The following is a 23763-nucleotide window of genomic DNA, read 5'->3' on the forward strand; positions in this document are numbered from 1 at the left end:
CGGACCTTACAAACAGCTGCATTTTACACTTTTCAAACACCTTTTGGATCTGGTTCATTAAAATGTAAGTCAGCTGTGTTTGTGTTTTTGAGTAAAGACCAAAACATCAACATGTTAGTTCATCTCTGAATTCCTTCTGTCAGCCACGAGACAACTGAAGACGTGAATCCTTAAAAAACTCCTCGCTTACATACAGTTTTCAGTCATTTCCTCAAACAGCTGCTCGCTGTAGTTTGTATCAATCGAGCAGGAGGAAATGGTTCATTAATCCACATTTGGTGTTTGTGGCAGCAGGATGATGTGTGTTGGATTGAGTCAGAATAAATACTGTGTGTGTGTTCGTGGTAATGAAGTGACAGCGTAGCTCACTGGTGTGTTTTAAATAGTTTTATGGACATTAATGAAGCTTTATGGCACAGAGGAAGACGATGTTTAGGGTTTTGGTATTTTCACAAGATTTGTTGACAGTAAGAGAATATTTAATATCACCAGCCTTGTTCTTTACAGATAACACACGTGTCCGGACCCCTACTTCCCCACATCTGAGTCCCAAAGTTTCTCCAGTAAGCAGACATCTTATTTTTGCCTCAGTTGAAGACACTGTTCCTCTTTTAAACCTGATTCATGTACAGAGTGTACTGCAGTAGAAGTGGGGACCCTGCAGGGGACATGTTGAAGTCATTCAGAGCGAGAGGACTCAGCCATGCAGGACGGAGGGCAGGAAGGTGGCGGCAGGAAGAGGAAGGAAAAAAGGTCAAAGGTCAAAACTGGGAGGTTACCTGTCAGCCCTGTGTCCGTGACTGTGAGGGAGACAAGACAGTGGGTTTCTTTTTATAGCTGTTAGCAGCTGTCAGTGAAACAGTCACACACACACGCACACACACACACACACACACACACACACACACACACACACACACACACACACACACACACTACAGGCATGTTGCAGTCCTCACACCTCAGGTTTTTGATGTTTTAACAGTTATAGGTCACAAGGTATAAAAAAAAGATTTATTCAGCGCAGCTCAGCCGGTACAAGTAAACACAACCCACGTTAAGCAGGGCTGCATCCAACAATTATTTTCTGTATTTATTAATCTGATGATTATTTTCTTGGTTGATTGATAATAATTTTGTCTACAAAATGTGAAAAACAATTGTAAAAATGCTCATTGCAATATTTCAGAGCCAAACGTGACGCCTGCAAATTGCTTCTTCTGTCCAACCAACAGAAAGGACAAAGAAATCGATTAATTGACTAATTCATTGGAACTCTAAACTACAGTTGAAGATTCAAGTTGCAGGAAGTAGATTAAGTATTTATTTCCCTCAAAGTGTGTTAAAATATGAATATAAGTCATACAATATCACATTAAGTGCTGTACTCATAAATGTATGAATAAAAATAGACAAAATATATTTTATAAATGTAAAATTTTGGAGTAATCTAATAAATCTGTAAAACTCTGCTTCTTGTAATCAAACATGAATTCATCCTGCTTCTTTTCAGAGTGATACAAAGATTCCAGAGTCGAGACGGATTAAATGTTTTTATCTTGCGTCTTTAAAAAAATGGGACTTGTGCTGCTCTGTAGAATAACAATGTCCTGCAGGTTATTTTCATTCTATTCAAACAGGTTTTGGATCCAGTTATTTTCCAAGAAAGCCAATATGAGATGTTTGTTCTATCATTAGGAACAAAAACCAAACTGAAGCATAATAATGCTTCTAATGGGGAGAAATGGAAGGAAAAAACAAACCAGTCTGTGCTGTCACCATCGCACCTTTTTCCTTAACATTTTAAATATCTGTTTATGCCTTGCATGAATTTTTTAAATATAAGACGATGCCACTCATCCTTTCCTCAGAGAGAAAGGAAACTAAGAGGTAACCAGATGAATGACCTGTCATATCAGCCTTCACCACATGGTGTCACTGCTGCCCTGGCGTCTGCTGTGCAGCAGCAGCTCTGAGGTCAGCGGTCGGGCAGAGAGGGATTTTCAGATTCAAATCGACATTAATGCGTTTTTTGGCTGCTGCGCGGCTTCCATACAATGTTTAACGATGTCGTCATGGAAACAGCTCCGGGGCACAGTGCGACAGATAAGGTGTGTTACCATGGAAACATCATCAGCTTAATGAAGATTTAACAGGCTGTCGTTATATTTTACCAAACTTTTATAACATCTTTTTTTATTTTTTATTTTATCTTGGATTATAAATCACACACGTGCCTCAACATGCATGAATCTGTCACAGATACATGCAGACATGCACACGCACACACACACACACACAAAAACACTACAAACACACACAGTACACACTCTCACTCCCTTCTTCCCTCTCAGTAATTACTATCTGAGCAGAGAGCCCAGACAGATAAGAGGTTTATTAATCCTGGTTTGAGTGACAGCCTCACAGTGATCATCTACCTCCTCATCAGCTCATACACCATCATCATCATCGTCATCGTCAGCAGCAGCAGCAGCAGCAGCAGCTCGGCTCTCAAAGCGCCGAAGTCACTGAACCGCTTCAAAGAGATATCGACATTAAAAGCTCAAGTGCGGCTCGACCATTCTGGCTTCAGCTTCTTCCCCTCCTGTCTGATTATAGTGATTTATTGTCACCATGAATGTCTGTTAGCTTTACTGTCAAACATGTTGAACTGTTCAGTGACCTGCTGCTGCTGCTGCTTGAGATTTAAAAACTACCTCCAGACTGACGAGGCTGCTTACAGGAAAAGGGCTGTCTATCATTTAAAACTGTTTGCTGCCGACGCTGTTATGATACTCTCATGTGAGGCGTGTAAACAGGGCTTTCTCCAGGATTTTAGGAATACTGACATCACAAGAGAAAAACATTATAACAGGTTGTTGATTTTGCTCCAGATCAGCCAGAATGTTTGTGTAAAAACTGCTTTTAGATCCCGATTTCATTAAACATTATTGATTTGTTTCTACCCTTCCCTGCCTGCTGTACATGATACACTGACTTGTTTTCCAGGTGTGGCGCTCTAACACACCTGCACATCTGAGCGTGTGTCTCACCTGCGTGCAGGAACGAAGGAGAAGTGTGCAGCCGTGTTGGGGGAGAAGTTGCGAGGGCTGTCCAGTGGGCTGGTACCTGACAGACAGAGCAGAAGGGGAAACAGAATAAACAGAAACCCTGCTGAACACACGTCATCTCTGTTTCTGGTTATTTAGCTCAGCGACTGATCAGGTGATACGTTCAGTTATGATCTAATACTGTAACACTCGTCCCAGAATCAAACAGTGAAGGCCTTCAGTCCAGTGACGAGCTTTGAGTCAATGTAAACAAACATAACTGAGTGAAAAGGGAAGAAAATGTTAAGAAATCTGAACTCAAACATTTTTTTAACAGATAACGTCTGATGGTGTGGTGAAGTCAGGAGATATTTTTGGCTTCCAGGCGTCTGGAGGTCAAATCTTTTCTGGTGATCTTCTGGTCTTGGATGGACATGAAACTGTTCTGTTCTGAATTATCAGCACAAACGTTTAACAACTGTGTTAGACAATATCTGGTACCAACAAGATCCACTGAAAGGAAATCTCACACTATTTGATGATTGATTTATCTTTTCAGTCATTTTTCAAACAAACATGTCAAACATTTTCTGGTTCCAGCTTCTGAAATGTGAAGCTTTGCTGCTTTTCTTTGTAATTTTCTGACAGTAAATGAAAAGTCTTTGGGTTTTTGGACTATTGGGCTAAAGAAGCAATTTGAAGACGTCAATTTGGGGTCTGGGAAACTTTTTATGAGCTTTATTCACAATGTTTTGCCCTTTTACAGACCAATTGATTAACTGTGAAAATATCTGGCAGATTAAAGCTGCTGACAGTGTTATTTTTTTATTATTATGGCCGCCAACTATTCAGTCTGGTTCTGCTCCGAGATTTCTGCCTGTTAAAAGGCATAATCAAGGAGTATGGTTTAGACCAGCTCAATGTGAAAGGAAAATAAAGGAAATAAAGATTGACTGATTTAAAAATACATGTTAAATAGATCTTTATTCCAACAGTTCCAGCATTCCTGGTGACAGCTGTACTATACAGCTTACACTACCAGACACGCCAAGTGAAGAAAAATACTTTTGAAAGAACAAAAGAAAGAGGCAAAGAGAGATACCTTAAAAAAAAAAAAGGACTTGTGCAAGTGTGGCGGTGTAGAGAGGAGGGAGGGGACTGCTAACTGCAAAACAGCCAGGGAGTTACCTAAAACGACGACAAGGCTGCTTTAACTAACTTTAACTATGACTCCAAAGGTTCATTTCAGAAAGAAACACCCAATCATGACGCTTTCATCTCTGTTATGTGCTCCACTAGTGACGACCTGAAGCTAAAACTTTGTCTGAGCCTGATAAAACAGCAGTTTGACTCTAAAGCTGTCCTTGTGTTTCCATGTTGAGGGAAACTGAGAATAGAAATTGGAAGAAAACCTTGAAAGGTGAGTTGTCAGGAGGAATAATACTTCCAGAACCATCAACTTCTCCAATTTTGAAGCACAAAACATTGAAAACAATGAAACTGCAGTGCAGGTCTGAAGTGTTCGACTTGTTCCTTCATCCTCCTTCCATTGTTCTTCTGGCCCTCAACAAGACCCGAGCAGGATGAGTGAACGAGGATGTAAAAGGAGGCAGGTTTACGGAGGCAGGAGAAGAAGCTCGAGAGACGAGGATGAATTAAACTGCGAGAGACGAAAATAAGAGAAAGAGGCTGCGACACAAGACGGAGATGGACACAGACGGAGTGTCTCATTATGTGAACAGTAGCTGAGAGGAAGGTGGAAGGTGGAGAGATAAGAGGGCTGATTAATCCGTCTCCTCCATCCACAGACAGAAGAGCAGAAACTGTGTTTACACTCAAGACTTCACAACTGAAGAGATTCAGAGACACAAGAGTGAGAACAAATTCAGCCTTCAGAGGAAACAAATCAAATTGATATAAATGGTGTATGGTAGTGTTAGCAATCCTGATTAGCGCTGAAAAAGAAAGTTGTACATGAAGGAGATTTATTTCTCCTCAGTGACAGTCAACACGACTCGTGAGCCTGCAGATAACTGAGCTGCATTCAGCGCTTATAAAAGATATTTAGGGATGACAAACATTAACGTTATCTGTGGCTACGGCTATGACACTCTGCAACACACACACACACACAAAACCAAAACAATGACAACCTGTGACCCTGAAAAACTGAAAGAAAAAAATGTTGTGTTTTATTTTTCAATGTAACTTTTTCCAGGACCAAATATTGTTGCTGTTTCCTTTGTTAGTTCAGGTTTTAGTTTCGCCGACACATTTTATTTTCAATGCCAAAATTCACTGTCACGGTTCGCGAGTCATGATGTCACGGCTGGTTGAAACTGCCATTAAAATTCTGACAAATGTGAACGATGCTGCAGGTCAATCTGAGCCGTTTGTCATACAGTGAAAGATGATTAGTAGCTGAAGACAAAGAGGAGTGATGCCTTCTTACATTTCAGGTAACCAACAAAAGTCCCTCTTTGTTTAGAGGCATCATGCCGATATTAATCACACCTGTGAGTCGATGTTTCTTAAAAGCATTAACAAGTTGTTATTCTGCAGGACCGCTACTGTAACTTCTGACTGAAAATACAACACTGGCAGGAGAGATATGTATGTTACTACTGACTGGATACAACAAAAAACTCATAAACAACAACAAGACAACATAACCACAACGTCACACTGAATAATAACGTGAAGTGAAACGGTAATTCAGTCTGGTGGGAGGAAACATCATAAAACACGTGCAGCACAAACTGAAGGATCTGCTGTGGAGGCGACACCCAGAAAACAGACGACCCTCTTCTGAATAAACCTCAGAATATTTAATGAGCAGACTGACACGTCCATACATAAACACACAGCAGAGCGGATACCAAGATTCAAGGCCGGTCTATCTGCAGGGAACCACGCTCCGAGTGTTGGTGTGTAACCAATAATTCAACAAGGGTGACACACACACACAACACACACTCACAGATGGATGCGAGACAGATTGCTGCTGGCCTCAGAAACAGGAGCAGAGATTAAGTAGTCGGACATTTCCACATAAATTATGCATTTTCCTCGGCAGCGGCTCGTCTGGACGGAGCAGAGACTCAAATATTAATACCAGCATTTGCCTTCTGTCAGATGGGAATCTCCGTCTCTGTCTGTAGCTGCAGAGCAGAACATGGTCGCACACACTCCAGTGAACATGTGTGTCATTAGTCAAACAGGAGCTTGTTAGTGTCCATCGCACTCGTGTGAAATGTCTCATAAAGATGGCGCGTGGTGCCGCAGTTACGGTTTAAAGTCGCCGCTCTGTCACACTTCACGGCTCCGACTGTGTGCGTGGACCATTAGTCAACATAAGGCTCGTTCACAGACGGGACGATCCATCTCTCTCTGTAAAGACGAATCACAGTCAAGGATTCTCAGACATATTCGCATAATAAGGCGTCTGTGCTCTCAGGTGTGTGACAAGAGCTCAAGGCTTCTGGGATCTTTGTGTCCCAAACCATCCTGGTTTCAGACTGATACTTGATTTTAAGGCTGAAACCATCAAAAGATCAATCAATTAACTGATTGACATAATAAACCACCAACTGAGAAAAAGCACCAAATATCCGCTGGCTCTAGTTTTTCTGGTGTGAAAAGTCGCCCTGCTGTTGGTTCCTGATTCCTCGAGTCCTTTCTGGTTCGTACTTTGCCTTTTGGTTTATACTTTGTTTTGCTTTTGTTTCTTGGATTTCTCCTGTTTCGTTATCGGCCATTGTTGCTACATTTTATGCTTAAAAATAGCTATGTGTTCTCAGCTGACTGTTTGTTTGGTTGTTACCTGTCTTTTCTGCCCCACTGACCTACGATCAGTCACTGGTGACGGCTATCATACAGAACAAGCAGCCAGATGCCGACAGAGGTCACTGAAACCAGCACTGAGCTCATAGAAAGCAAAACGCCTCATTTCTACCACAAACAACAGTCGTGTGATGTCCAACAGGGTCCAGAGTGACTTCAGCATGTCGATGTACTCAAAATCAAATCACTTAAAATCCATTTGAAAAATACTTTACATCTCATGTCAGGGGAAAGAAAATCACTGTGTGGATTTTATGTTGGAAGTGAACAATGAAGTTAAATGAAATGTAAATCACAGCTGAGAGCACCTGGTAGGCGGTCTCATCACAACAGGTACAGAAGCTGCTTTGCTGTCACATTTTAGAAGGGTTCATGCTGCGAGCTGCAGTGACAGTGACCTACTTTAGCAAAGACCAAGAAAACACAGCAGCGTATGAGATACATGCAAATGTAATATCTGCTTTGTGCCTCTTCAGTCTCGCTGCCTCGCTGCCTCTCCAGGGAGAGTGTGGTCGGGATAACAAAACACAGCTATAATTGGGGAGGGGGCGGAGAGAAAAAAATAAAAAAAACGTGTGTTTCCTCAGGAGTGTGTGACAAGAAACTGAATAAGAGAAAAGCTTGGATCCCTGCTGTCTTTCTTTTTTGTCCTTCATTACGATTACTAAGACAGGCGCAGGATTGTTTGACAGCATTCATCAGAAGTCAGAGCACACAGAGCTGCCAATCATCGGCTGGCCTTTGCCAAATAACAGCTCAGTGTCAGCCGGGAGGAGAGAGGGGAGGAGAGAGGGGAGGTCAGGGCGGGAGGAGGGAGAGAAAAAAGAGACAATGTTGAAAAGAGGACAGAAAGGAAGAAAGGAGAAAATGAAAGAAGGTGTTATGGAGATGACAAGAACGAGCGAGAAAAGGAGATGAGAGCGGAAACGAGGGATTTATGCCGACTTTCGACATTTAATAAAAGTCATTTTTGAAGAGGACTGGTCCTCATCAGCCCCTCAGGATATCAGACTTTGAGGAATCTACATTGATTAGCAGTAAATGGCTGCATGATTGAAACCATGATGAAATTCATGATTAGGGCCAGAGCAAGCGATTGAGAGGAAAAGAAGAAAAAAAGCAATCATGTGCGTATTAAGATGGTCTCAGGGAATGAAGGGAAAGGTTTAATGGCCTCCAGCGGAGAATATTAATCAGTTAAGTAGCAGCCAGCAGTGAGATACCACAGCCTCAGCTTAGACCAGATTAAGATTGCTGTGAAGGTGATCTTAAAATTAGCAGAAGGATATCATCCAAAGATTTATACCTCAACAGAAAGAGCTTAAAAAAAAAAAATCAGTATTTTTCTGTTCAGGAGCTTCTGAAGCAACAGGAGAGAAAATGATGAGCAGCAACGTTAATTAGCGATATTTAATTAGCAGTGTTTATTTCCTCGACAGGGTCTGGGACACAAAAACACAGGACTGTGAGGTCGACTGCAACACTGGTTTTAGTGTTACCATGGCAACACAGCTGCCACAGCAGTGTGGTGGCAGGATGGAGAGAAGAAGAGGAAGAGAAAGAAGGATGGAGCGAGGGGAGGATGGAGTACCCGACGACAGCAACCGACAACACCACCTGAGCGTACCTGACTCTGAAACACCTGGTTCTGTTTCCATCTCCAACGACTGTTTTCATTGTCGATTAATTTAATTATTTGTCTGGAAAAAGACAAAAATAAGGACAAAGACACATCACACATTCCCTGAGACAAGACTTGTGTTAAAATGACCTTTTTAATCCGGCCAACTAATGTTTCCTTCTCTTGTAGTCTCTTATTACCTTCAGATAATGATCTACTGCACATTTTCAGAATAATCAGGTCTGTTTGAAAACCAATTAATGTTACTTTTACTTTGATCATTTTTGGCATGTTCGCCTTTATTGGACAGCGTAGAGTAAAGAGTACAGACAGGAAACGAGGGCAGAGAGACGGTACGACCTGTAACACGGTGTCTGGATGGAAGTGAATAAGGGACGTTGTGGTTATGTGGTGTGTGAGCGACCCATTCAACATTTATTATGTGTAATTAGATTTTTGATGGATTATGTAAAGGTATTCAGGTCCTGTGGGCCAAATTTGGCAAGTTGTTTTAGTTCTGTACAAATGCTCTTTAAAGGTGCAGTACGTAGGATTAACAGCATCTAGCTGTGAGGGTGCTTTATCCTCGCTCTTAAGATATGAAAGGCTCATTCTAAGTTGACAAAAACACGATTAGTTTCTGGTGATTATACATTCATGTAAACATAATTAAGAATATTCATTCTAAATCTTCCACACTGCACCTTTTAATACTCAGGATCCTAGTTTATTAATTAGTTTTCATAATCTAAGCTTGACGGGCAAAGTGTCACTTTCCGCAGGAAGTCAGTCAATGAGCTGAACCTCTGATCCCAGCACCATTTTACATCTTAACAATATAATACAATGTCATATGTGCTTAGTTTTTTACCCGTCACCGTCCATTAAGTTTCAGTTTTGTCCCTGTAAGGGACAAAGTTCAGGCACACTTGACCTAAAACAATACAGTTACAGAATGAAGGTGTTAAATAAGACCGCTCACAACAGGCACATCACCAACAGGTGAAATTTAATTAGCCATTACTCTTCATACATTTGACTCAACGTTTGCCATACTTCAACCATTTGCTGAGACTTTATAGGGGTCAGGGATCGACACTGACAATATTGATTATTTGCCTGAAAAACATAATTTAAAACTATTTACAGTAACTCTTTACAGCCTCTTCCATCACACGAGGAGCTGCAACAAACTACTGTGACGTATTTTGCTTTAAGGAAGACGACTATCGATGTTACACCGATCGGTTTAAAAGAAGCCTCATCTGATCTGAGGACGGATCAGCAGGGCGTAGAAGGACATTTATACACATTTTTGTATTCAAGTTTAATATTTTGTGTTTGTTCAGATATTTTTAAGAGGTCAGAGCCTACTGGATGGAAACTATTTTAACAAAACCACTTATTAAGTGTGTGTGTGTGTGTGTGTGTGTGTGTGTGCATTGTGACTGACAGGTCTGCCAGTTTCATTATTTCCTGAACAGGAAATGAGACGTGTGCGACTGTCTGTCAGCTGAGCACAAACACACACCAGCTCCCTCTCTGATAGTCAGATATAATTGTCGATATTTCACCGTCTCTCCATCTCTCCCATCCATCCTGCCGTCTTTCTCTCCTCCCATTCAGTCACTGTCACCGATCCATTTTTATTCCGTCCCTCCAATCTATATTTCGACTCTGCGGCTCACTCCCCCTTCAGTCACCATCAATCAATATCACTATTATTCATCTCTTTTCCATCTCTCACTCTTTACATCTACAGGGTGGAGGGGGGTGGGGTTGGTCGGGTTTCTGCGGGTGGATTTTCGGGGGTTTTGTGTGCTTGTCTATCATGCTGTCAAGCGTGTTCGACAAAAATCCTGTCAGCGCACACTTCATCTGTCACCACACACACACAGCTGTAGCACACACACACCAAACATGTGCAGACACTCTTATTAATGAATTTCATTATACATACATGTGTGTGTGGTGCCTGTGAGAGGAACCGTGGCTGGGTTTCCAGATTCAGTTGTCTGAGATGAGCTATTTTCTGATCTGTTGATTTTGTTAAATAATTTATAAAATGTAAAAACTCTTTTAGTTTTCTAGAGTTCAAGGTGACGTCTTCAAATCACAACCGAAGATATTAAGTTCCCAATGAATGAAAGCTGAAATTCGTCACATTTAATAGGCTGGAAATCAGATTATTTTTGCCCTTTTTAGCTTTAATCGATTACGTAAAATTATTAAATTGTTGTCGCATGATTTTCTGTTGAACAAGCAGACATCACTTGGCCGACTGGGAAACAGCAAGCAGAGCCCAAACAATGCTGCTGTTTTAGGTCTGATATTAGCAACTAACGATTTCTTTCATCGTCAATAAATCTGTCCATCCTTTTCTCAATGAGTCGATTACTTATTGGTCTATAAAATGTTAAAAATGTTTCCCAAAGCCCACAATGACGTCCACAAATGTCTTGTTTTGTCCACAACCCAAAGATATTCAGTTTACTGTCATAGGAGGAAAGAAAACTGAAAATATTCACATTTAAGAAGCTGGAATCAGAATTCTGACGTCTTATTTCTCATCTGTGAGCTCAGAATCAGCCAGGCTTGTGCCGATACATCAGTCAGTCTTCAACAGCAATGTGAGTATCTATCTGACCCGAGCTGACTTGATGTGATCTATTTATAGCAACATTCCCCATCAATCACTTCAATAAGAGCAGATGTTGATAGTTTTTATGATGATCTATATTTACAGGGACACAGTGTGACATGTCAACAGTCTCAAGCTCATCAACATCAGATAAAAACACGCGAGAATATCCAACCAATTTAGGTAATTTTTAAAAATCTGGATTTGGACTGTTTGTGCATTAATCCATGCACTCAAATATCCAGCTGTGCTGCGCTCTGTACGCAGTCTGAGCTGGTAATTGAGATTTGCTGGTGTGTGATAGTAAACAACACGACTCCATGTAACACACCTCGCCTGCTGTTACTACACACACCTACCAGCAGACGAGGAACAAATGAACATCGCTGCAGAAACAGTCGATACCAACACTAATAATCATGATGTTGTTTTGGTTGTCAGATATTCAATTGATTTTTTTCTCGGCTTCCAATTGGGTCTTAAGATGATGTCATTCGGTTCACCTGTCTGTCGAACAACATGGTTCACAGTGAGTGGATCCACTGTGGATCTTCATGGTCCCCGAAGGATGAATCACTAATAGCTGTGTGTGAATATTCCAATGAGATCAGGAGGGCGGGTTTAACTTTGATAATCTGTTCAGTAGATACTATTAGTGCATGTAAACGCTTAATCTGATTGTTTCTCTCTGTTTGCCTCGCGTAACATCAGGTGATGTTGCGTCTAGGAGGGACAGAAAACACGAGATGAGATCTTTAAAGATGTTACAATTGTTGAACGTCTCAATTATTAAAGGTCGAAAGGCTCAAAACAATGAGATGTTCGAACCAGTGTTAGAAAAGATGAACGAAGCCAGAGAAACACAAATATTGTTTACAGGACACGATGTTGATCCATCTTTAAATTTGCACTGACAGACGGAGTGAATGAATAAATAAACTGAATGTTTTCAATAAAGTTTTGGGGGAAAAAACAGCAGACGAGATGCTTCACAGTGGACAAAACCACCTTGCACATGTCAGATCAGATCACTATATTCAGCGTCCATGGAAATAGTCATGTTGGAATCTGTAATCAGAATGATTTCAGTCAGACTGAATAAATAACCACAGCTGGTGTCTCCTCTGGTGCTGCTGGTAACAAGGTGAAAATCGTATTGTTTCAGGTGTCAGAGGCAGTACATACATATGTGTGTTTGGTGTGTGTGTGTTACCTGTGTGTCCATGCAGAGGTGAGTGTGGTCGCGGCAGTGTGGGGGAGGTGCTGGACGTCACAATCAGGCTCTTCCTGTTGCTCGTCCGACAGCTGAGGACAAAAACCAAACTCAGTGAATCCAAGTACATGTTTTAAAAAACAATCCGATCTGCAGAACATCTGGAATTTGCAGTGAACCACACACAGATTTCCCACCGCTGGCTTCTCTGAACGTCACCAAACCTTCTTTTGTCCTCTGAGCTGTAAAGTCACACAGCCACAGTCAGTCACACATTATGAAAACACACTTTCACCTCACACGCTCCCATGAATGTCATTTGTACTGTTTCCAAAAATTGGACGAGCGTCCCCTGCAGCCCTGCGTCACTAACAGCAGGTGTCCACTCTAACCGTCAGACACACATCAGATCACACATTAGAAAGGCGAACGTGTGTGTGTGTGTGTTTTTATACAAGCAGTGCTGGTGAACTCACAGATGTTACAGACACACACACACTCTGTCCTTCACACCAGAGGACAGAGATGACACAAAGACATCAAGCAGAACCACAGCTGTAATCATTCAACACACAGGCAACAGTCACAGTGACCTGTTTTTAGTTCAAAGACAAAAAAATGTGTTTTGTCCACATTTCACTTTATTCACGTATATTTCCTGTGATGTTGAGGAATTGTTGAATATGACTGGCCTGTTTGCAGAGAGACAACAGTAACACGGAGGAGATGAGGCGCTCCATCAGTTTGTAATAGAACGATGTGAACACCGGGTACGACAGCCCTGACTGGACAATTACTGTAATTTGTCACCGATCTTCAAGTGCAGCAATTCCAAACTCCCTTTAAAGAATACCATTTTTAAAGACCAGTATGTGAGTTCTGCCTTTAGCGGTCTCAGAGTCATGGTAACAAAATATGTGAATTAATGTGGGATCATGGGAGTACTTGTTTTTATTGTTAAACAGCCTCTATTGATGTGAATCAGGAAAACTTTCACAGAAACATCAGGTTTTAAAGTCACTTTTATTTATGTTCGCTGACTTCCATCCTCAATCTCCGAGTCCCTCCCGACAGGAACAAATGCAATGCACCGATACCTTGAATAAAATTAGGATTTCTCTGGTCTGTATATTTGGGATAATGTGTGCTCAAGTATTTATGTTTGTATATTTGAGCGAATTCGGATCTTTTATTCCCATCAAGGTTCTTGATACATCCCTGATGCACTTTCAAATGTCATTTCAGCAGAAACAATAAAAGGCAGTCTATGTTTAGACCAGAACCAGCTATCTGACAGTAATTTAAGCTTTTCATTTTCACTGGAGAGTCCCATTAGAAAACAGCAATTCAGACTCCATCGCTAATGGCTGAACGGTCATTATGAATTTGATCCTGCAGTGAAATGGTTAGACTTCAGCTCCTCTCTTTACTGTGACGACCGAGTGTGTGGTTTGTGTGTGTGTGTGTGTGTAAAAAAAGATGCTTGTTGAGAAAAGAGCAATCTGCTTTAAAGCTGTGACATCCGTCCCCACACAGAAGGGAAGAGGCGGAAATTAAGCAGCAGCCTTCACACCTAACAGCTCCAACACACCCACAGGTCAGGTTTTCCCTCTTTGTTGTTTGCTCTGAGGCTCAGAGTGTCTGTAATGACTCGAGGCGAGGCTCGTATCGCTCAGAGGAAACAACAGATGGAAGTGGAGGCCGTGATGAGGCCTCCTGCTACACCGAGGTGATGTCTTTCTAAAGTAACACATTTCTACAGCTGCCACCTTTCAAGTCCAAAAGCACAAACAGATGCCGTTATTATTTTCATTGTAAAACCACTTCAATTCATCTTCAGTGAATTATTCAACCAACAACTGAGCTCACAACTGCATCCCAACATTGTTCCTCAGGGATCTATTCTGGGTCCTGTCCTGTTCATCACATGTAATACTGACACTGTAAGAAAGTACCTCTACGCCGATGATAGCATCTTCTCACATTGTAATGCTCAGTTTAATAACTGCAGAGCACTTTTAAATCTGTTTCAGATGCAGACAAAACTCCATTCTGGTGTCAGATCTCAACAATCGGCGTTGACTCCTGCCCCTCCGGACTGTACTCAGTTCATCCGCCTCTTTGTCGTAATTTCTGCAATGCGTCAGTTTTAAAAAATGTCTATGTGAAACAATGGACACACACATGTGTTTCTGACAGGCTCATAGAGTGCCTGTTAACAACAAACAGCATGTGTGTGTTGTGTTAATTGGCCCGTCACATCTGCTGGTTGTAATTATGTAGCTGTGTGGTTGTTCCTGACAGGCCGAACCTGCCGGGATGATCACAAGACAGAGGAAGCGATTAGTGCGGAAATCTTTGTTACAGTTAAGTGATCAGGGTGACGTCTCTGTTTCAGGTTTGTCTCACCGGAGCTCTTCATCTTTACTGTCTGTGTGCTCCTGTAGCTCCATATTTGTGAGGACCAGTCCAGCTGTTTTAAGTTAATAATATTTTTGGGAGGTGAGGAGCATTACTCCTTTCTTCAAAAGACTGTTTAAGGCTCTAATTTTATAATCAACACTGGAATATGGTTTAGGTAAAGGTGAGGGTTAGGGAAAATCTATTATATAGTGTGTGTGTGTGTGTGTGTGTGTGTGTGTGTGTGTGTGTGTGTGTGCATACTAGTAAACTTTAATTGTGTGCATGTGGGAATTATTAGGTGTTTGATCTATGGTACGTTTGTGTCTAATTCACATACCTGACAAATAATGACTGCATGTATATGGCATGCTGTGTGCTTGTGCTTGTGCTTGTGCGTGTGTGTGTGTGTGTCCTGCCATATGTTGGGATGTGCAGCATCAGCAGTTTGAGCGTCGCATGTGGTCTACACACATAAACACACACACCTGCATGAAGGATGAGCTGCCATGTTGGATATTCACTGATGTGTGTTCGGGGAATTTCTTACATACACACACGCACACATGCACACACACAGCATGCCATATACATGCAGTAATTATTTGTCAAGTATGTGAAGGTTCTAGTGCTATTAACCTTTTCCTCAGTTTCCAGGAGGTGTGATCGCTCACTGCACTTTGTCTGAACTAAGTGGTTTTGTGCATCGATTTTCAAAGAACTTTGAAAGAACTGCTAAGATCTAAAAAAAAACTCAATTTAAACCCAAGAAAAACTCTTGATTGGGGAATTTTATTCTCCTATATTGAATTTCGTGCTCTCCTGCAATCTCGTTTGACATTTGCATGTTTGGAGCTGACCTGCTGTTCAAGGACTAAAAATTTTAGTTACGTTTATTTAAGAAGGGAGTGTGCAAATTAATAAAACATGTGAATATCAGAGATAGACAGATTATGCTCCACTGCAAGCAGAGCAAAAGGACACACAGAGAGAGGACCAGAAGGAACAGAGAAAACAGAAAGAAATGAAGAAGGAAGAGAAAATGAACAACCTTTAACAAAAGAGGACGTGTAGATGACACTCGGAGCCTGCAGCACAGCGAGAGTCCCACTGAGACTAAAGCACCGTTCAGCAGGTGTACGTTAATTTACAGAGACTGTCTCAACTCCCGCTGCTGCTCACCGAGTAGTGAACAAAGCTCAGCCGCTGCCTTATGAATATGGATTTACATCTGAGCCAGTCTGAGGCATCAAATGCACTCAGGGCGGACGGAGAAAGAGACGGAGCTGAAGTGGGTGAAAGTTTGTAATAAGGACAAGTCATGGTCGAAAAGGGGACAGAACATGTTGCGACAAAGACTCACATTTCTTTACACCTTCATGACTGTAGGTTGCCACAAACATTAACTCACTGTATACTAGTTTCTGACTGTTATACATAAATGTACCGACCGCAGCACAGCTTCTGACAGAGTGGTTTGTCCTCCTGCAGGCTTTTCCAATCCCTGCTGGGAAACATGTTTCCATTATGCAGAACTGACTGACGGCAACGTTTCTGAGGGACTGGGTGAGTGTGTGTGTTTGTGTGTAAAGTGGGCTTTTGCGTGCCTCTCGTCACCATCAAAGCAGCAGCCTGTCAGGTAACAGCAGAGTGACTGAGCGCTGCAGGTGAACCGCTGCGGCTCAGTTTCATTACCTTTTTAGGCTGCTGCAGCATTTATAACCAAACCTCTGTAGAAACCGTTCATGGAAGTCTTTTTATGTTCGCCGTTTTCGGATATCTGATTTGAATTAGTTCCCACTTCAACATTTACCGACTGTAGTTTTACGAGAAAGAACAAGACGAGATCGCATCAGTAAACGCCAGAAACCAGAGTAAGAAGGAAGAGCAGCAGGTATGTTTAAGTGTTTGCACATGTGTGTTTGCTCTTGTTTTACCTCCGATACGAGCAGCTGCATATAACCAGAGAATGTAATAACTCTGCTACAGTAAAACTCGGAAGACACACAGTCGTAAGAAGCGAACATACGGTGATACGGTGAGACAGTGGAAACTAGAGATGAGCAAACAGCTGTGTGGGCGTCAAACTAAACCACCGACACACACAGTACACACACACGCCTGACACACACACACACACACATCAGACAGCAGGTGAGTGTATGTGGATAAGATCTACAGCTAAACTCATTTCCCACAGTCCATTCAATAACGTTGGTCTGAGGGTTACAGCCGACACAGGAAATCAATGCGACGCCACACATGTGTGTCTGTGTGTGTGTTGTCTCCTGCTCGGCTGTCAGTTAAGTAAAGAGCTACAGGGTTAACGCCCTTAAGGAGATTTAACTATACAGGTTTTCCTCTACATAAGTCGATGAAAACCTGTTGCTAATAACAGCCTACACATAGAACTGTAATACTCTTTTGGTACAAACTGAAATGTGCCCGTTGCACTCTAAAATGTCCTGAACCCAATCTGTCATCAATCATCTGTCATCATTGTGTTTCGGTGCTCTCTTCTTCTGGTGCAGACTTCTATTAAGCATGGAAGAGGAGGATTTCACCCAAATACACGGGATTACCAAGAAAGGTGAGGTTACTCAGAGATTAGACATTAAACTCTCATTTGTTCAAGTGGTCTGGTGGGTGAGCTGATGATGTCACGTGGCAGCGCTCTGTATTGAGCAGTAAAAGAAGTTGGTGTTAAAATGTGCACATGCGTATGAAAAGTTTAAGCTGCGGGAAAAGATTGTTTTAAACCTCTTTTCAGGCTAAATCAATACAATTTTAGGAATTCTGGCTCCGTCACCAATCATTAAGATAGGCACCTGGTGCCTGAAATAACTGGGGCATTGCCAAGATGGCTGCCAAATGGCGAGATTTGCCTGAAAGGACTTTGCTTTTACTTTCACCCTCCAGATTTATTCTGCCGGCCCACGGTACTGCACCAACGACCCTCCAGTCACCACTGACTGAAGGACTTTGGCTCATTCTGTTAAATGAAAAAGGTTTTGTAAGTATTGAAAAATGAAATAACATCAGAATCCCTGTTTACTCCATCTGACTGAAGTGTTTATGTGTGTAAAAGTTAACTGGCTCTATTCTGGGCTGAGAACCATCCTCCATCCAACTTTCATGGAAATCCGTTCAGTAGTTTTTGATTAATCATGTTGACAAACCAACCAACCAACCAACGGACACAAGTAACTAAGCATCCAGTCAGCGGCGAATGTGAGAGGACAGAGACGAGCCGGCTGTGTCGGGTAATACGTCACGTCGAGAAGCTGTGTTGTCTTACGACCCAGAAATAACTGGAGAAGCACACATTGTTTGAGGCGCAGACACAGTGATGAGTTTGTCTTTCACAGTGTGTTATCTAAAAATCAAAGTGGATGTTGCATAATCATTACTTGTACTTTGATGATGACATAGAAATGCAAATACAGAAACTAGAAAGGCTGTGGGCAGGGACAAGAGGACAAGAAAAAAATAACTTAGTTTGACTGATCTTGGGACAGAAAATAGCCAGAGAAACGGTGGGAGGATCAAGACCGACTGTGCTTTTCATCTGAATGTGATAACTGGTGTTTAAAGAGGAGGCTTTCCTCCTCCGACCCTTCAGGTCGACCTTTTCTGTACGAGCTATGAATCAATTTCACCCTTATTACAGCTCAACACGAGCTGTCAGCGCCACCATGCCAACCCGAAAACTGCCAGAGCCTGTTGCTATGCAGGAGTCCCTCCTCTGTCTCACTTCACGACCCCTTTCTCCTTTAAAAAAACACTGCCGAGACAAACACACAACAGGAGGCGGTGACAAGGAGCAGAGAACAAGAAACGTGTCAGTGTATGTGAGTGTGGCAGTCACCCCTGTTATTACAGGGAGGAGGAGGAAAATTGCTGCTTCAAAGCAATAAGTACAGCTCTGTCTCTGTAGAGCCACTTCTGCCTCTGACTGACAGGACGGCGAGAGGTGAGGTCAGCTGAGGGAACGGAGAAATGACGACAAGTGGTCGCTCCAACATACGTCAAATTGTAGACTAGACCTGCATCACAAACACGTAAAACATACGCAAATAGAGGAAATTCAATAAAACAGAGCACACACACACACACTGCAGCTCGAGGATGACATGTCATCAGTGCATGTGACTGTAACTCACACACTCACACACACACACTGAGTCAGACAGAGTCCTGTTTATCCATCAAAAGACAAATCCAGTTAGTGACCTTCATGTTGAAGCAACTCCTGCTGAGCATCTAAGACCTGCAAAGAGGAGGAGGAGGAAGAGGAGGAGGAGGAGGAGAGAGGAGAGAGGAGAGAGGAGAGGAAGCCGAGGATGGAGCAGCGGCAAGAAAAAAAAACAGCAGAGAAAAAGAAAAAAAAATAATCAAACCGCAAAAATTAAAAGAGGAAGCAGAGAGGAGCAACAGACGCAGCTACCAGAGATGAAGTAATACAATGAGCGAGTACCTCTTGGAGCGCCGCAGCATGCTTCTCTCAGGCAGTGAGAAATTGGAGAGCACCGTCCAGAAGGAGTCAGACATGCTAACGCAGACACGCGACCATCGCTGTGACACGGCGGCGTTCGGCAGAGGACGTGGTTAGCAAACAGACGCTGGCTTCCACCTGTCACACCGGCGAGAGCGAGAGTGTGTGTGGAGCTGCTGGTGTGTCTCCCCTCCCTCCCTCTCTTTCCTCTGATCCTCTCTCTCTCCTCTCAGCAGTGCTCCCTCCCTCCCTCCCTCCCTCCCTCATGATGCTCTTTTCTTCCCCTCACTATTGACTTCAGTCTACATTAGAGGAAGGACAGACTGGCTATCAGTTCACAGCCGTTCATCTGCTGATGTTTGTTTCCATCAGTGATGTTTCCCTCCTGATAACCAGTGTGGCTGTTTCTTCATGTTTAACTGAATGCTTTCCATTATTCACACAACAACTGTTATAGGAACTCAGGGACCTTTTGAGGAACTCAGAAACTTTACAGGAGGAAGCCGGCTCTGTCCTCTGACGCGAGACTGGGTGATAAGATACTGTTTATACTGTGATGTCGATCCCTTTGTGGTAACGAAGAACCTTTAATTGTCTGACTTTTAATTTACCCGATTGGCCAAAAGCACACATTCTGTTGTCATTTTTTCCAGAAACTTCTCGACGTGCCTCGATGAAGATGACATGACTTAAGCGGGAGTTGACCTACACAAAATTACAGCTTACTAGTGTTGATTATTGATTTTCTAGACAATGAAGTTGTAAAGTTATATTGCAACATCGTTCTCTTGCATTCAAATGTGGCCGAACATTAGGCGAAAATGACCTTTATATGTTGGGAAGCAGCAAAAACTCACCCCGTATTTTGAAAGCGGACATCTGGGGACATTTCAGATTTTATAGACTTGCTGAGAAGCACGAACTGGACATGATACATGCTTTTGTGTTAAATCTGCCTCACAGAAATTACAATATTTTGGCGATACAACAAAATTAAGGAATTACTAACCAATTTAGAAAGCAGATAAGTGAATGAGTGCAAAAAAATTATAAAAACTATTATTTTTCTTTGACTTTCAGTTCCTGATTTGGTTCCTTGAACTATATTTGAGTGAAAAGAAACAGTTATGTGCAAAACTACAGAAATAAGTTGCAAAACAAAGAGGATTGTCCTTTAAAGCACCATCAGTTCAAAATATCGTTGCTGGTTCTGTCCGTAACCTTTCAGCCGAGCAGAAGGTCAGGACACTCGTGTGATGGAGGCAAACTGAAGACGCTGACAAACAAACAGGTGTGTGATGAGGTGACACAGCACGTCTCTTACCTCCAGAGGAAGGGGTTTCCTCGCTGGTGAACAGGGGCTGACAGAGGGCCATCAGAGGAACAGAGGGAGGGAGAGGAGGAGGAGGTGGAGGTGGAGGTGGTGGAGAAGGAGAAGGGGGAGAGGGTGACGACGGGGGGCTGAACGACGGAGGGATGAAAGGAAGTGGGGGACAGCAGGTGCTGGAGGAGGCTGCTGTTGCCGTGGCAACGCAGCTGAGCCGGCGACCAGATTCTGCCAACAGAGGAGGGAGGGGAGGAGTGGAAGACAGGATGAAGAGAGGAGGAAGAGAGACGGGTGAGGAGAGAGGGGTGTGTGATGAGGACTGCTTCAGCGAACGTGTGTGTGTGTGTGTGTGTGTGTGTGTGTGTGTGTGTGTGTGCGTGTCTGATGTGTGTGTGTGTCTGACACGTGTGTGTGTGTGTGCGTGACTGTGTTTAAAAGCTGTTAATAACACTGAGTGGAAACATCTGTCTGTTCTTTAACTTTTCTCTGCTGTCTGTCCTGCTGCACAGTATCCTGAACCGTGACATAATTCACCATTTAAGGCATTAAACTATATATTTCTAATGTAATTTTAATAGTTTTGACTAAAATGATCTAAATTAATATATAAACCCCTCACAAGTTCCTCCAGTCCAAGGTAACGTGAGCTGATGTAACTGCTGCCACTGTGGCTAGAAGTGCAAATTACACTGAAACTAAATACTTTAGTCATGAAGAAGAAGAGTCATGATGTCAGCAAACTAACGCAATTACGTCAGTTAAGTGCCGTCCACACCAAGAGTGATCACTGTAACAATAACTGTAATGATAACAATGTTAACACCCACACTGATGAACGGTAACGTCCTGTAAACATCAGCTCCAAGGCTGCACAACACGTCCCAGCTGCGTCTGATGCTGAGGAAAACAGATCCTGACGACCTGATACTGCTGCACACTGCTCAGCATGAACACAATAACCCCCAGATCCCTGTGGCTTTACAAAATGATTCAGAGATGAGGAGTTCGGAGAATCCAACACTCTGTTATGACAGTTATTTTATACATACTTTCAGTCAACATCAATTATCCTGGCGCCATCACAAGAATCTTCAGAGACCTCATCAGCAACAAAGACCTTTTGGCAGCATGTCTCCAGTTAAATTATGTTTTTTTTAATGGGTAATTTGCAGCCCAATGGTACGTTGTATAAGTGTTTAATAAGTTGTTTGATTAACCAAGACTGAGTTATCAGAGTAGACTATCTAAAGTTGTTATATTTGTGGTGTGGACTCCGTCACCCACTTGAGTTTACCATTAATATACTTCAGTATATTTATACTTGTTATTACAGTTGCTGTTCTTGGTGAGGATGACCTTCTACACAATATCTTGTTAAGTTTAAGTTTGCTAACATTAGCCACCAAAATCTAGTAGGGCTTTAAAAGTTAAACCTCTGAGAACACGATGTGTTACATTAAGATTGGATCGAAAGATTGTATTAGTTACTATTTAATTGAGTGGCCCTTTCAAAAATGTGACAGAATAGCAGTGAACTCTTTGAAAATGGTCATTGATTAATGATATTAACGTGGGTTGATTTCAGATGTTTGAGTCGTGTCTGTAGACTTAATTTTGGATCTGTGGTAGATCCGTTAATGTACAGTGGCTGACAGCAAAGACTTCCCACAGTTGGCTGAACGTACAGCCGCAGTTCTCGGTGTTCGAGGCAGCAGCAGTGCCGAGCTCGACCCAATGATCCGTACCGTCTCTGCCTGCCTGCAGATGTCCCCTCACAGCAGGCAGGAAGCCTCGCACACTAACTTATCACGGTGGGAAATGTTTGGAAAGAAAGTTCTGGATCAGCTTCACAGAACTGAGTCAGGATGTTAAGCATCAAAGTACTTTAGTAAATTAAATCATGGGTGTGGAATTAATAAAAGTCTTTCAAAGAGAAACATCATGAATCGAGTCCAGAATCAGAATCTGATGTGAATATAAATAAACTTGTAAAGAAACTCTCTTCACAGGATCTAGAGCTCAGTTGGCTCTGATCTGCGGGGCATGAGGACCTTCTGGTGGAGGCCACCGTGTCCCCTCCCCCCCGCTGGGTGGGACAGAATGGGTGAGACCACCTGCTGGGGAGTCAAGGGCTGCACACACTGTAGTTTATGCAGTGTTTCCCCAACATACTGTCGGACCATCTGTGGTGCACCGCCACTGTTTTTAGCAAAAAACAAAATTACAGAAAAGTCTTTAATTAAATTAAAGATCAGATAATAAGTCGGGTCAAATTTCAGAGATGAGGTCACATGAAGACCATCTGAGCAGGATTAATTAACTAAATGGATCAGAAAGTGCCGTTTGCTTAATATTACAGCAGCTTGTTTGACCACAAATGAGTAAAACATGCAGCCAATTCTGGAGTTTACTTGTTGTTTCAGTGTTGGTTCCCATAAATTAGGTAAATTCTTGTCTATTAAATTCACAGAAAGTGTTGAGAGCTGACTAAATTCAGTGACAGCAGTGATATCGACTTTAAAAAGCATCATTTACGTTTGGAAGGGACTTTAATCACCAGTGGGCTGACTAAAGATGTGCTTTGGTTGTGATGTGACCGGAAATTACACGGAATGGAACTGAAGTTACTAATTATCTCGCGCAACAGACGTTCTGTAGAGAATCAGTTCATTTCAGTTTGCATATTTGGTTAATAATCATGCATTAAATGTTATAATTATCGGTTTATTAATAACCCTCACAGCTGGGGGAACACTGCCCTCTTTCATTTGTGCTGTTGACCTGCAGCCTGTGGAGCTGATGGAGGACTTCCCTCCCGGCTGGTGTCTCACTCTGAAAGCGTCTCATGTTTCCGTCTCCTCATGGTTTTCCATTCAGAGTGTTTCAGTGGCTCAGTATGTATGTACACTATGCAAGTTCCTATTATGAATGTACGTATGTAATGTAAGCTCCCCCTGTTCACACCCATATTTCTAGTGATACTGGCGTGGTTACAGAAACCATGTAGGCCTGTCAAAACCTATTTTGGGGGGGCTTCTTCCTCCTCGCTCTCTTCCACACAAATCTGTCAAGTCTACTCTTATTATGTGAAGCAGGTATTATAGTTTGTAGACTTTAATTCCACAGCTTAAGTCAAACATCCTGACAGAAGAGAAGGCAGAAAAATGAATGTT

The 23763-nt window shown here is 42.4% G+C and overlaps 1 protein-coding gene across 2 annotated transcripts in view; it reads right to left on the reverse strand.

Moving 5' to 3' along the window:
* mast2 (microtubule associated serine/threonine kinase 2) overlaps positions 1-23763 on the reverse strand; it is a 170336-nt gene that overhangs the window by 36135 nt on the left and 110438 nt on the right. Inside the window, exons 5-7 of one of the 2 annotated variants that reach the window (XM_073476038.1) lie at positions 12369-12460; positions 3054-3129; positions 780-800 (exon numbers count right to left, since the gene is read on the reverse strand). In XM_073476038.1, coding sequence (XP_073332139.1) covers positions 780-800; positions 3054-3129; positions 12369-12460 — 189 coding nt within the window. The remainder of the gene's footprint in view (positions 1-779; positions 801-3053; positions 3130-12368; positions 12461-23763) is intronic. The other variant, XM_073476039.1, reaches the window with a different exon arrangement.

This window comes from Pagrus major, chromosome 11 (genome assembly GCF_040436345.1).
Source record: "Pagrus major chromosome 11, Pma_NU_1.0".
NCBI lineage: Eukaryota > Metazoa > Chordata > Actinopteri > Spariformes > Sparidae > Pagrus > Pagrus major.